General features: G+C 26.9%; 1 protein-coding gene across 2 annotated transcripts; it reads left to right on the top strand.

The window, feature by feature from the left end:
- Positions 1 to 5,817: 5,817 nt before the first annotated feature.
- Positions 5,818 to 14,950, top strand: LOC126905693 (MFS-type transporter SLC18B1-like). Of its 2 annotated transcripts, XM_050685666.1 has the most exons (13): positions 5,818 to 6,111; positions 6,748 to 6,821; positions 6,918 to 7,206; positions 9,329 to 9,424; positions 9,490 to 9,563; positions 11,996 to 12,143; positions 12,207 to 12,275; positions 12,358 to 12,475; positions 12,542 to 12,657; positions 12,719 to 12,909; positions 12,979 to 13,074; positions 13,281 to 13,449; positions 13,952 to 14,950. In XM_050685666.1, exons 3-13 carry the CDS (start codon positions 7,090 to 7,092, stop codon positions 14,282 to 14,284), a joined length of 1,527 nt encoding a protein of 508 aa, XP_050541623.1. In that variant the 5' UTR covers positions 5,818 to 6,111; positions 6,748 to 6,821; positions 6,918 to 7,089; the 3' UTR covers positions 14,285 to 14,950. The 2 variants fall into 2 exon arrangements, with proteins under 2 accessions (XP_050541623.1, XP_050541622.1); XM_050685665.1 differs by lacking the exon at positions 6,748 to 6,821.
- Positions 14,951 to 15,805: the final 855 nt, after the last annotated feature.

Here is a 15,805-nt window from a genome sequence, read left to right on the forward strand (position 1 = left end):
CATTGTTTTAATTATAATTAAAATGTAAAATAACTATAATGAAATATATTTGATATTATTGATAAATAAAAATTCATCTTATTGAAATAAATTCTTTTATTTATGTACTCTTCATTAAATTTGAATACATGAAATTTCTCATTTTTAGTACTTAATGTATTACAGTATTTTTTATTAACTTATTTTATATATAAAAATAATTAAACATACAACATATTGAGGTTTTTGAAATATCAATCTTAACTTAAAATAAAACTGACATTTTCATATTTAGAACGTACATAGGAAAAATTATAATATTTTCAACCTTTAATAAGTGTTTAAATTATAAGGTGGATAAGGACCTTGATTGAATATTGAATAAAAGAAAGAATAGAAGAGCAAGGTCAGAAATATAAATTTAAAGAATTCGTTTCTCATCAATAGAAATTATGATGGTTCGGTAACATTGATTGTTATCTCAAATATACAATTAAATTAACTATAAAAAAATATATATAGAAAAATTAATTCGTTAATGTATAAATATATATAGATAGATAAAATACAACCATAAATGCAGGTCATTAAACTTTATCCGTCTAACAGTTCTATAATTTTCAAATGTCTGAAGAAGGGTTAAGTTACTATAGATTACAGCTTTTCCAATTTTATAAAATATTTATAAATATTTAGTTATACTATTTAGATTTAAATTTAATTTTACTTGTACTAAATAAGTACTTATTGATATTGAAGTAGTAACAACGTTAAATTTTTTTATGATAATACTAAAGTTGTATATATTATTGTTATAATTATAATTACAGCTCCCTATTATATACAGAACCGGAGCGTGTCAATCCATGCCAAATCATCCAGAAGTGGCTGCATAATCACCTCATATTTTCTTTAAATTTTCAGGGTTTATTCTTTATGATATAATTAGAACAAAACAATTTTTTTTCTTTTTAAGGCTATTTCAATGTAAAAAATGTTAAAAAATATCAAAAAACACTCAGATTATTCAATATTAGCTCGCTAAAATGTTTTATCATAAGACTTAAAATTAAAACTATAATAAAAATGTTATTATTTAAAACTAAAAAATATTAAAAATTATGAACTCAAAAAATCACAAAATATTACAAATATAATGTTACCTTTATCAACCTAACCACATACAAACAAAGTAATTTACCAGTTAAAAGTGATTGAGATGGTATCCCACACCATATGTCAAAAGATCACAAATTGTATCTAGTTAAAAAAATTAGTCTCAAATATTGACAAAAATTTCTCTCGTTTCCTGTAAATAAGAATATCTCCCCAAAAATACGATTTTTTTTAAATTGGTAAAATATTTTATTTTATTATTTAAAAATTGATAAAATATTTTTACTTAAAACTAACATAATTTTATTAAAAATGAATCAACACAATTATTTTTTTATAAATATTTTAGGTAATTTTCATTTCTTTGGTATATTTTTTTTTTTAATTAAACCCTTTATCTACACACAGGGGAGATTTTGAATTTTGTATTCCAGGTTCATAAAAAAAATGTTGGAGACCACATCTTCCATCCACTTTAAAAGAAATGAATATGAAAATGTCTTTGTCTTTGCACGTTTTCTTTTTGATTTCAATTTTTTACCGTTATTACTTTTTACAAAATGTACAACTAGGCAATTTTTTTATTTTAAAATACATTACAAGGAGAAGCTACTGATATTCGTAAAAATTATGTATACATAATTGGCATAAAATATAAAGTTAAACTTATTTTAAAATTTTCAATTCTTTTAAGTCTCAAAAAAGGTCTCCAAAATTTTGAACTAGCTTTAATTGTTTACTTTTATATTTCGTCAAATGCGATGTAGGGTTGCTGCGTCAGCGTCACTAAAATATTTTAGAAGTTCTAACCCTGCCTGTCAAAATTACTTTTTTTGTGGGACAAAAATCGAAATTTGTTTGATTTTTATTTTGTATAGATTGAATAATTTTAATAAATAACAATGACCCAATTATTGTAGTCTCTCCTCTAAAAAGAAATTTCAGCTTATATCATTTTACTATGTGTCTTTTTTTGCATGTGTCATTTATTTTCCTTAGCTCTTACTTTATTATTTTTTTCAACTATTATATAGTTAAAAATATTACTCTCAAAAACTGAAAAATATTTTCCCTTAATCACATAAAAATTGTCTTTATAATTATTCTCCATTTAGACAATTACAATCATTCATTTCTATTGTTCTAAAGTATACATTGTCGAATTAGATTTGATATGATAACAGGTTTCTACTACAAATTTAAATTATTTTACTTTATTATTTATTATTTTTTAACTCTATTTTTGTGTTCTACTACCAATCTATAATAACTTTAAAAACTTAAACTGTATAAATAATTTCTAAAAAAATGATTTTGGGTTGCACCTTTATATAACAATGGATTTTTTTAAAATCATCAATTTTATAATAAGCTCGATTGTATATATTTTTTTAACTACTTTTTAATTGTTTTTTAGTTTGAGTGAATCCATAAAATTAATTAAACTTTGAATATTTTAATTGTAAAATCTTTTTAAACACTAAGAGTTGCATAAATATGATTACTATGATTACTTTTAAAATGATTTATAACTATAAAAAGAAAAAAAAAGTGATTTTAACGAAAATTTGAGTTTTATCATAAAATTACTGTAGATAGTAATTATAAAATTTCCTAACTGTATTTAATTTTTTTATTAAACCTTTTATTATTATAAATTTTTATAAAAATCAAATTTAAATTATTAAAAAAATAAGTTAAAAATGACATTTAAAATTGAAATTTAACTTGGATTATTTTTAACATATTAAAAATAAATAATAGTTTTAAAAATTGTTTTTTATATGTAAATACTTGTTATTTACTAATAAGTAATAACCTCAAAAAAGAAGTAATATCTAATTGCAGAATTGAAATCGGAACAAAAATAAGTTTAAAAAGGTATATCATGGTCTCTGATAAAAGTTCCTTGTAGACCAGTGTATTTATTTTTAAGTAACAAACAAACATTTTTTTAAGTTATCAAGTCTTTTATCTTTTTATTCAAAATTGCGTTAGAAATAAAGAAATATACAAATAAATTTTTTATAATTTCTTCATAAAAATTACAATATCTAATTATTGAATATCAATTTTATACTAAATCTAATTACTGTAATAGTTATTTTTATAATATACTTATAAATCAAAAAACTACATATTAGGGTATAATTAAGGAAATAGGAGTTGATGTTGATTTTGCAATAATTTACAATTCCAAAATAAAACTCTACCTACTGATTTACACGGAAGCGTTTCTTATGATAGAGATTTTAATTACTATCAGATATCATATTTACTTGCCCCAACTATGCCTCGTTCACATTGTGATGCGACCTCTCTTGTGCTACCTGTTAATATTTTATTATTATTTATAAATCATCGTTTTTACTTTAGCAGAGCAATTTTTATAGTTAGAGCTAAATTACACATTTTTTAAATATAAACTTTAGGAAGAATCTGTTAGTTTTCTTTAATTCTATGTTTTTAACAAATCTAATAATATATAAATTAATCTAAAAATTTATGACTAAATTTGCCATTTAAAGTGAAATTACTCAGATAACTTAAAATGTAGGTAATGGTTATAGTTCACGTAATTAGTACAAAATCAATTCTGATTTTTAAAATCAATAGATTTTATCTAAAGGTCAGATTCCAATACTTAAAACGTTGTTATTAGGTTATTCTGTTCCATTTTCGGATTAACGATTATGATTGTAATTTAAATTATATATTTTGCTAACCTAAAAGTTACATCGCTTGTCATTTTAAGAATCAAGGAAATTATTACATCAATATTATTAAACAACTTTTAATTAATAAATTAAACATTAACTAGAAGGGTCAGTTTTATGTTTACTGTTTGTGGCACTAAAAAAATGGCATAGATATAAATAAATGAGTATCAGAATTTTCTATGAGATTACTGATTTATCTTTAATAATCAGAGAGTAATATTAAAATAATTAAGAATTCTATATTGTAGGCTATTACTAAACAAACAAATGTTGTATTTCTATGCACATACAAAGTTGCAAATCCATGTTATTACTAAATAATTGCATAACATTTACTATCTACTTAAAAAGATATAAGAGATTATTAAAATATAATGTATTTAGACATTTTTAGAGTGGTCTTTCTATCAATAATATATTATGAATTCTTTGATATTTCAATAATTAAAAAATAAATATTCATGTTGACCTAGTAGAGCTTTTAAAATGCAAAGAACTAGAGTTTTAACAAAAAAAAAAATACTGATAATTAATTAGCAGCGAAAATAAAGTAAGGAATCGAAATTCCATATTTAAGCCTCTGGACTGATTTTTCTCAACGATACTTCCACAGATCTATCGTGAAGCTAAAAAATATTAATTTTACAATTATTTCTTTCTTTATTTTTGTGAATCATTTATTTTTCTTTAATTTATAAACTATTTACCTGACTTAACTTATACAATTGAGCTCAATAGAATAGAATCTTGATACTTATTAAAGTACGATGCTCTCTTAACCCAGCTATTTAGATACCAATATTAAAATGTAATATTAAAAGTGCGGTTAATATTTAATAGCAACCACCCTATTTTTTTGGTTTATTTCTGATTAAGGACGCATCCAACGTTTTTGTCCAAGGCGTGTCGAAATATAAATTTATATAAAATTATTTTACTCTTTTTAGCCCCTGTGGCTAAAAATTTCAAAAGCAACTTAAAAATGAATTGTTTTAAGCAAAACCGTCCATTACCCTCAATAGTACTCATGAAAATAATTTGATAAATGGACTTAATAATCCTCGCTTAAGTTAATATGATTAGTAGCACTTTTATTATTTTCAAAACACGCGTATTTTGAAAAATATTAGAGTGCAAATTGTTTTGAATAAATAAAATTTATCTTGGGAACATTTCCTCTGGTCGTCTAATTAATTCACGCTTTGTCGTTGAGTGGTCGATTAATGACTTAGCATTGAACAGGATGTAACTGACGAACTTTGGTCAAATATAAATACATACACAACGTTCCGTGTGAAAAGAATCTCCGTTTAATACAGAGATAAGAGAATCACTTTAAATATACAGTAGGTGTTAAATATACCTACTATTTTACTATCAAGCAGGGATAACCAAATTTTTTTTAAACAAACAATTATTTTCTGCAAGATTATTATTCTACAAAAAAAATAAAAATAGTTAATTCCGGTTTTTTCAAATTTCGTCCAAGGTTAATCAAGCAACATTGAAGAATTATAACTCTAAATATAGTGTTTAATTTTAATGATGATAATTTTATTTTTGTTTACTTTTCGGATAAAAGCTAAAGAAATATTAATTTTATAATGAAATAGAAAAGGGAATTTGAAGTAACTTAAATCTTATGAAAATCTATAGTTTTTAAAATCTAATATCTAAAACAAAGCCAAAAATGTATAAGACATTAGTAGAAAGTATACTTATCACTTAAATATTTGTTATTTTGATTTTTCGTTATTACAAGAAAGGTACATTAATTAAAGCAAAGACAAAAAAAATTATTGTTTATTTAACTAAAAAATAAAAAAAATATATTGTTTACTTTTCAATTTAATTACAATACTTGTTTGATTGTCTACGAAAGAAGAAACTTGTATTTTGCAATATTTAGTTGATTTATCAGATACAGTTTTGGTTAACCCTGTGTAGATGTACTCCCTCTGCAATCAAACAAATCGTATTTGCTTGTTACAATATCACACGGCACAATAAGTCGCTGTACGTTGATCTCTGAAACACAAGCGCATTACTAGCACACGAACATTAGTAATTATAAATCAGCCGTTGCTAAAAGTGTGAATTTTTAATAATTTTTTGTTTTTCCCGAAAAAGTTTTCTCAATAGTTTTAATTTACAGTTGTTTGAACCGCGTGATCGTGTTAATTAATTAGTCATTGATCATTTATAAACATAATTAAAATTCTAATAGAAGTATAGTGGTACCGAGCCTTATAAATTGAAAGGTTTGTCCCGTTGATAATTGTTTGGGAAAATGAAGGTGAGTCCCTCTACAAAAAAAATTGAAATAATATATTGCCACTAATAAAATATAACTGGAATGTGTTAAGAAATTTGTCTGCTTATATTATTTAAAAAAATTACTGTACTATCTATTAATATGCAAACTCGGTCTGACGTTCCTGGTAAATGATAACCAAAAATTATTAATTTTCGATTGATATATTCAATTTGAATTAGTCTTATATGAATAACGGGATAAAAGTGTCGTCTAGAAGATTTCTTTTTATCCGAGTTTTGAAGTTTAAAAAAAAAAAACGTATTCCGCGTCTGTAAAGCGTGTCGTCTTGAGCAAATAGAAATTTGATTAGTTACGCGAGATCCAAGTCCAAATTGTTTGTTTTTGATCTTATTACTAAAAGATATAATTTGAAGGCCGATTGCTCGGCACATTGTTTAAAAATAAAATTGATAAACATATTGTTGTCAATAAAATATTTGAACGAAACATCTGAGGGTGTGAAATAATATATGTCTTATCAGACTGTACGTTGAAAACGATATATCTATAGACATTGGTCTCAAATAAGTGTTGTTTATAAGTGACTGTAGTATATTTCAACTAGTGATATTATTAATATTGTATACATAAATGTTCAATACGGCACTACTTTAGGTTGTGTTTACATACTGATTAGGATGGACTCCTAGAAGTACGTCGATCAGTACTATAGAAATGGTTAAATTCATGTAAGACTCAAAATATTTAAATGAAGCTTTAGTAAATTTATCTATTTTTACAGTAGTCCCTAATTAAATGAAATGTTTATTTTTATAATTATTTAGATTGCGGCCGCAGTGTTAGAATTATGTCAGCGAAACGTCGAGACGATTTGATATAAGTACCAACTGCAACGGTTTACACATCATCCGAGACGTCAAGTTAAATTTTTTATTAACAAATTTTTCTTCGCTCCTCGACATCGGAGAGCTTCAGTGAACGGACTGCTGCTTGAATATGCTACGCATATCAAATTTCAGCAAACGACAATGGCTAACGTTAATCGTGTTTAGTATTGCTGACTTTTGCAACGCTATTTGCGTATCTCTACAAGCTCCGTTTTATCCATTAGAAGTAAGTTAATAGTTATTATCAAAAAATAAACCTTATGACCCAGATCATTTTATAAATGAGCGAAAAAACCTAACGGAGATTGGAACCATAGTTTTTTTTTTTAAGTTTTATTTGAGTTTGAAAAAAATTTTAAAACATCGGTTCGGTTCATTTCGTACTTAAAATATGAGTTCCAGTTTTAATCGATCGAATTTAATTTAATCAAAAGCCAAATATTCTCAGAGTTAGAGTTAATAATTATTCGGTATTAACTCTGACAATGACTTGTATCGTACCATTAATATGTTAATGTAGTGATTGAAAAATTTATTAATATAAAGAATGTTCAACCAGGTGTTTTATTATATTTTATGTAATTATTGAGTTACAAGCATTTTGATACATGGAGCGGGCGGAAAACGCACACACACCAATACGAGCTAAACCCATCAGAGCTATATACCTACATTTTATTAAGTAAAGAAGTTAAAACAATAATTAAAAAAATTTCGAATAAAAAAAAATATTTTTTTTTCTTTTTAGAAAAAAACAAAAAATATGCATTTACGCAGTACATAATTGTAAAAATTATTTTGAAAAAGTAACGCAAAATGTTAGCTGGGCTAAAAATCATTAAAAATGTTAGAATACCTGGTTGAATATTCCCTATATTAATAAATTATTCAATCACTACATTAACCGTATTAATGGTACTATATAAGTCATTGTAAGAGTAAAATGCCGAATAATTATTAAGAAAATCTATAGTTCTTATGGTTGCAATTGAAAAATAGTTTTTTAGATACGGATCATATCCCTGATATTTAGTTTACATCCGAACAGGGATTTCAAAGCTTTTAAAACATCATTATTATAGTTGGGAAGTAGTTTTTAAAGACTTATTTGTTTTTCTATAAATTCTAATTTAAGTTTGTAATTATACAAATTGATTAAATTTTCTCCGTCTATACGTATTTCTGTCATTGATAAGCCTGCAACCAAATGCGATTTGAATATCGGTCAGATATGTGTTGAGGTCAAGTAAATTTATAACTCGTGTAATTAATATAATGTAAAGAAAATATTAAAAAAAGGAAAATCATTTAATCTTCGACCCACTTACAAAAATCTCGCAAGTCCAAAGTTTTCTTTACCCATCCATCTCAGTACTTTTTTTTTTACTCTTTAAAGCATATTATTATCGCTATGAATGCACACAAACTGTTTGCATTAAAAAATACAAACATAATAGTCATTAACATGTGCTATAAATATTGAGAAACTCGGTGTAAAATGTTTTGGTAAGGTTCTCAATGATGATTATTGTATGTAATAATCATTTATATACAGAGTGATCGGATAAAATATAATAATCGAAACAGATATGTACAGATTTTCCCAATAATGTATTTGTTTAGAGAGCAATCGAATGATTAATGATAAACCGATCACTCTGTACAGTATGATCTATTAAGAATACTACCTCTTGATAAAAAATATCATGTTTATTGTAAAAATAAAACTTATCATTAACTATTTTAATCAGTAGCGCCGATATCAAAATTTATAATTTAAACCGTCAATTTTTTAAATTTTTTTTGCTCATTACGGGTTATCAAATTATCTTTTTCGCGAAATTACAGACATTAATCAGAAAAAAACAAATCCCTAATATACCATCCACCAAATATATGAATTGTGGCCGCATATATATGTATAGGGATTACAGATTTCAATAGTATTAATTTTTACCCAAAAGTGGTCACATTTAACGAAATATGAAATATATTGTTATTATTGTTTTACAAGTTCTATGATTAACTTAAACATAAAAACAAATCAGAATTTAATTGTTTTAATTAATTTCTTACTTTATTTCATTCGGATGAATTTTTTCCAATAAAGTATAAATCTACTGTAATTTAAGAAAAATATTAAAATTTACTTGATGATAAGATTTAAGAGAGTTTTAATAACATGTAGCTGAGCCATTCGGGCAAATACTCAACATAACTTTTTTTAATTTTAATTTAAGGCTGAATGATTATATTTCTTGAGACTTCTTTTTCGTTTTTAAATCAAAGAAAACTTCTTTGTTTAATTAAAATAAATAAATTGACTAATTTGTACTGTATTATTGTAGGCAGAAAGGAAAGGAGCCACTGCTACCGAATATGGGCTCGTTTTTGGGGTCTTTGAGTTAGTCGTATTTATAATTAGTCCAATTTATGGTAAACACGTAAGTATTATGATACAATAAAAATATATCTGAAATGTTATGAAGAATATAAATGTATCTTTTAGCTAAATAAAATCGGACCGAAGTATTTGTTCAACGGTGGAATATTTACGACGGGAATATGTGCAATACTGTTCGGGTAGGATTCAATATTTTAATCATCACCCAGGGCCGGATTAAGACCTATATGGACTGCCTCGGGGGGATACATTGAAATGGCCCCCAATGGAAAATATCACTACCATGTGATGAGCAAAAAAAAAAAACCAAAAAACTATATGTCGTTAATTATGACACGCTTGTAAAATTCGAGATGGATCATTTAAGATCGTGATCTCCGGGGTGTTCCTTAATCCGGACCTGCCACAACCTATTTATTAAGTTAATTTTATTGAAAAAATTATGTCCCGGATTTAAAAAAAAAAATGAACTTAAAAATATAATATAAACAGTGACAATTTATATACAGTCACAATTCAGACTGACTCTAATTACCATAAAAATAGTTTGGAGTAAAAAAAAACACTATTAATTCGTCAACAATTGTGAAAATACGATAAATTTTGTATAATTAAAATAAAATAATCAATTTCTATTGTTTTACGTATAATAAAAATAATAAACTGTACTTGTGACAGTAGTGGCGTATTAACAGAGAAGGGGTCGTGGACACCCCACTAAACATAAAATCATAGAAGTGGAGTAACTTCTTATTTTAAATTTAATGCAAATTTGTTTGTAATTAAATTTTAAATAAAAATTTATTATAATATTTTTTTTTTATATAAAAAATGCTTAAAATATTATTGCATGCTTAAACACAACTCACAATGATCGTTAGAGAATTATTACATTTGTAAAATTAATAAATTTGATAAGCTATCGCACTATAATTACATTGGGACTTATCTCAAAGAAAAGATTTTTAACATTTTACTATAGTTGAACTCAGCTTATTATTCTCTGTCTAATGATGCAAGTCCTATCAATGAAAATTGGTACGATTATAAATAAATAACTTGTTATTCAAACAACAAAGTCTCAACTTTGAAATCTTTTATCTCAAAATATTATTATTCGAGATACGTCTTCATAGTGTGATATTATGATAGGAAAAATTGTGTTGGATTATAATCAAAAAATACGATTATTAAAATATTGAAAATTTATCACAAGTCGTAATCGCTGATGGAATATACTACGGTCAATATAAGTAACCATCTTCAACACACGATTTCTTGAGAATGTTCAATGAAGAAATTATCAATATTTTAAAAAACAATATAAGTTTCGGTAATAAATCATTTAAATTTATCATTACTCAAGTTTTCTGTAATACCTCTGTCAAGGTATTTGTTTTAAATGTTATAATACATACTATGGATGCAACTCATGTACAGTTTAAGGAGATTTCATAAATAATCGAATGGCAAATCTAAGTATAGATTTTCCTCTTAGAACAAATCGATCATTACGTAATTAAACAGTTCAAGCCAATCGGAACATGTGCAAATTGATATACTTTCGGTGGTTATCTTGAAATGTATGCATAATAATATTTATAAATGAAAAATTATTAGCTTTTAGATTTCAAGACAAAAACATGGAAAACGGGCAATTAAGCGTCCCAGGGTTTTCTCGGACTTTTCTGCTAATCTTATGAACTTTACATATCTCAGAATGATAACTATGTGATAGCGTGACGACGTTTTTTTGCACGTAAAAATGTTTATATATGTATAACGTAATAAGTACTCGAATTGAATCAGCTCGACTGGAAAATAGATAGGTCTTTTGTTTATCTATTTTGTTTCGTCATAATTTATTTTTGATTTTTACACTTATACAACATATCAGAATATAAATAGTACAACATTTTACGTTTCCGCTGAGAACATGCATGTCTATAAAAATTATCTAATTTTGTTCATATTAAAATGATTTATGAATTATTAAACTACGTTCTAGAATACCCAATTTATGCACCAACGGTTCGTATACTTATTTAAAATTGATAACAAATAACTTCTGGGTTACTAAAATTACTTATTTTAATTATAATTAAACAATGTTAATGACCATTGTTATTTATTTACAATTATGGATTATGAAACATGAGAATGATTATAAATTATTTTTATTAATGAAGTATTATTTAATAGCGGATTAAATTGAGAGGTGGTAATAAATTTACTCCAAATTATTGTGTGAAAGCTAACACACGTTTAGTGTACACATTTTTAATTTTTTTTTACTTAACTTACATAGGAGTTTATTGGCAGTGTTTGACGACGCCTTAAAATTACAGTAATATCGGCTTCTCTTTCGTATGAAAAATACGCGTACGATATAATTAAATAGGATTTTATTACGTTGAAGGATATTTTATACTAATATGATTAAATAATAATAAATTAAAATTAATTTTTTTATTTATTGCACGGTTCATTTAAGAATGATTAAATGACAACTTTATTATATTCAAGAAATTCCATAGCTTTTAAAGTAATAAAATTAATTAGTTGTTGTTTAAAATATGAAACTATTTTTTATGAGTATCTTTAACTATAGATTTTTGGACAAGGTAGATGGCCACTACCCGTTCATTATACTTTCATTTGTAATCCGTATTATAGAAGCTATGGGTAACGCTGCTTTTTTAACAGCCAGTTTTGCCATAATTGCTATGGAATTCCCAGACAATGTTGCTACGACATTTGTAAGTAAATTTAATCTAGAGGTTTTGCTGAATAGTAAATAGTAATAATAATAATTAATTTAGGCATCGCTTGAAACATTTTTTGGTCTCGGACTCATTGTTGGTCCAACAGTTGGAGGAGCTCTGTACGAGGTACTATCAATAATTAGTGAAAATTAATTACTGTTGTAACATTTAATAAAATATAACTCGAACACGACTCGTTCTTTTTTAGATCGGCGGTTACGTTACTCCATTTTTGGTACTTGGTTCTGCACTATTCCTTTCGGCTGTCATGACAGCTTTCGCCCTTCCAGATCATCCTAACAGAAGGAGGGACGTTCCCAGTGATGGTAAGTTGGTTGTTTACGCAGCCTTTGCTTATAAACATTAATATTTAAACATTTTTTTCACTATAGCTAGTTTACTTAAAGTTTTAAAAATTCCTGGCATACTTTTGGCTGCAGCTAGTATAATTGTCACGTCAATGAGTATTGGATTCTTATCTGCCACTTTGGAACCACATTTAAGACAGGTAAATATTTGTGTCTTGATTTTTTCCAATTTAATTTGATGGACTTAATATTTTTTATCAGTTCAATTTATCACCGATGGTGTTAGGCCTCATGTTCGTCATTAATGGAGGAACCTATGCTTTGACAGCTCCTTGGTGGGGATGGCTTTGCGACAAAATAATGCCTGCGAAAGTCGTTACTTTACTTGGGTGCATTATACTCATGGTTGGTTTCAGTCTCATCGGGCCCGTGCCATTTTTGAACAGACCTACGTGAGATATACTTTGAAAAAATATAAAATTCGGTGAATACATTATATTAATTAATTCATTCGATTTTAGGGAACTGACTGTTACCATAATTGGATTGGTACTCCATGGAATGGGAATGGGTGCTCAATTGGTTGCATCGTTTACCGACGCATTACGGACAGCAGTGTGAGTTTGATTTCTTCATTACTATTTTAATTTGTCTGAAACGTCCGAATTATAATCGGAAAATGTTTACAATAACATTATTTATCGGGCCTTTATTAAAAAGTGATTGAATTATTTTTCGAAGGGCTAAAAATTAAAAATAGCATGAAGTTTTGATACATTACGTGTTTATTAATTTTTAATTAAATTATTTTGTAACTTATTAGTCAACACGGATTCTCCAATAGTTTGGAAACATATGGATTAATATCGGGCTTATGGACGTCTACTTTTGCACTTGGCGCCTTCATCGGGCCATCCGTAGCAGGCGTACTATATGATATTGTGGGATTCGGCACAGCGACTGTGTTTGTCATTGTTTTATCTGCAATGGTGGTAAGTACAACTACAACCACTCTTAGAAAGTTTTCATTTCAACAGTAATTGTGTTGTAAAAAATGTGTCACATTATTTTACACCGCTTAATGTCGTTTGTAAACTTTGTGTAAGTGAACGAGTGTTTGTACAAAGTGATAGATACTCGAGTTTCACGAGTACGTGTAATTTATTTGTTGAATGAAAACAAATGAAATAGCCATAAGATATGTAATCAAAGTGTGTGTTACCGCAATTTTGAACCATGTTCAATGTCATAAAACGCAATAAATAAAACAACTATTATGGAAATTTAAAACACAACAACTAAACGGTATTGTTAATGCGTATAATGTAGAACGTGAGTAGTTCGGAGTAATGAGCGATCACTGCTCGATAATTTTTAATGTTCGGATACTAATCTTGTTACATTGTCCAATGAAAGAATTGATAATCATTAAGTTATTTGAATACTCAGACATGTTTGCAGCAGTAGTTACATTTGAAATATTTTATTCGACAGGGTGTGTCGGTGTCGTTATTCTTGATGTTTTCGCGGCCACCGAGAAACATCAAAGACGTGCACAATTTAGAAGAGCTCATGGATCCAGTTACTAAAAGCGCAATGGAAAACGGGTCGGCGGCAATGTCAACGGGCAACGGCAATGGCGGATACAATGGCCTGATGTCTGCGGCCATGTCTTGTCCCGTGCCCACAGAGAGACCGCCAGGTATGGACGGTATTATAGCGTGTAGTAGCTACAAAAACAGATTGGGCACGTGGAACCGGAAAGAGAGTGAGCTGATTATTGGCAGTAGCTATGTCGAAGAAAACAGGGGTTTGCTGAGTCCATAAAAACCTGTAAATTGTAAACCTAACCCTTGTTTTGAAACGCATTAATTTTATTAGATTTTATTTGTAAAATTTTACGTGTGTACCTCCCATTCCTTTATTGATTATGGTTTTTGTTTACTATTTATAATTCGTTGTAAGCCCATACGTTTATTTATTTTATGATAGGAAGTGAGCAGAAAAGTTGGCCTAAGTTTAGATATTTATACAAGTTACTGTTATTTGAAATGATTTTTTTTTTTTTTTTTATAACATACGTTGCGTTAGATATCGGGGCTTGATATTTTTAGCCTTGACGAATTATCTTATTTTATGAGTATGTTTTTATTTTTAGCCAAATCATTTATTTGGTAAACCTTTTTTGTGAATCTCTAATAAAAATGTTTTCATTTTTTTCAATAATTATATTTTATTTTTTAGAAAGTCAATATTCTAGTGTGCTATTTTTACTACATTAAAAAAATCATATAAAGTAAATGAATTTGAGATAACTCAAATAAAAAACTAATCTAGAATGTAAAACGGATATTTTTACTGTCACTAATGTAGCATTATCTATAAGAAGGACTAGTGCTGGATTGTATATATTATACATTACAAAGCTGGATTTCTGCTAATCCAGTGGTATTCAACATTTTATTTTGTTTAATAAAAAAGTATTAATTTTTATTATTTTTTTTAATTTGCTTTCATTTCATGATATTATGTATTTTTAGGAGCGGTATTAGATTTTTACGTAGCACTACCTCTATTTTCAAGCAATAATATGAATTTGTTATTTTTTTTTTTATCTTTAATATTCTAAAATTGTAACGCCTGGCCTAATGTCAGATGTTACTGTCATAACGTAATTATAGTACATAATATATAGTAATAATAATAATAGTAATGTAATGTATAGCTACATTACCTCTAGCCGTGTCTGGAACTGTGCTCTTACCAGTTACCATATACAAAGAAGTATACTACACAGGAAAATAATTCAGAAATCAATTGTATTCACAATATTATGGCGACACTGTCTATAATTATTTCAGCGACGTTTATAAAAGTATGCAATGATTTTTTATATCTATGGTTTATGCTATACGGTTATCTTTAGTATTTAAAAATTTGTGTTTAAACTTTTGTTAAAATCCCTCCCATCGAATAAAATAATTTTTTTTTTGCTCTTCAATATATTGGTACTTAGCGGGTGCAAAAGAACATTTTTTGACGAGCAAAACAAAAATGTGGTGGTGGGACAGCCGAATTCTCTTGTTTTTGGTGTGCGTACCTCAATTTCTGAAGTTTTACGCTACTCGTTTATAAGCTAAATAATTGGGATTTAATTGGGTTTTAGTAATGGGAACCGTGTACTTTGAAAATGTTCATTGATCGTTATTCAATACCAATCACTTTTCATTTGACGAATAGTGTGAGCCCATCTTGTCATAAGATCTTCATAACACGAAGATTCGTTTTTTTGATCGTGTTTTATATGGTTCAACTTTAAAAATATTCCACTAAAAATGGGTAAAGTGG

This window comes from Daktulosphaira vitifoliae, unplaced genomic scaffold (genome assembly GCF_025091365.1).
Source record: "Daktulosphaira vitifoliae isolate Bord-2020 unplaced genomic scaffold, ASM2509136v1 Scaffold_4, whole genome shotgun sequence".
Taxonomy (NCBI): Eukaryota; Metazoa; Arthropoda; class Insecta; order Hemiptera; family Phylloxeridae; genus Daktulosphaira; species Daktulosphaira vitifoliae.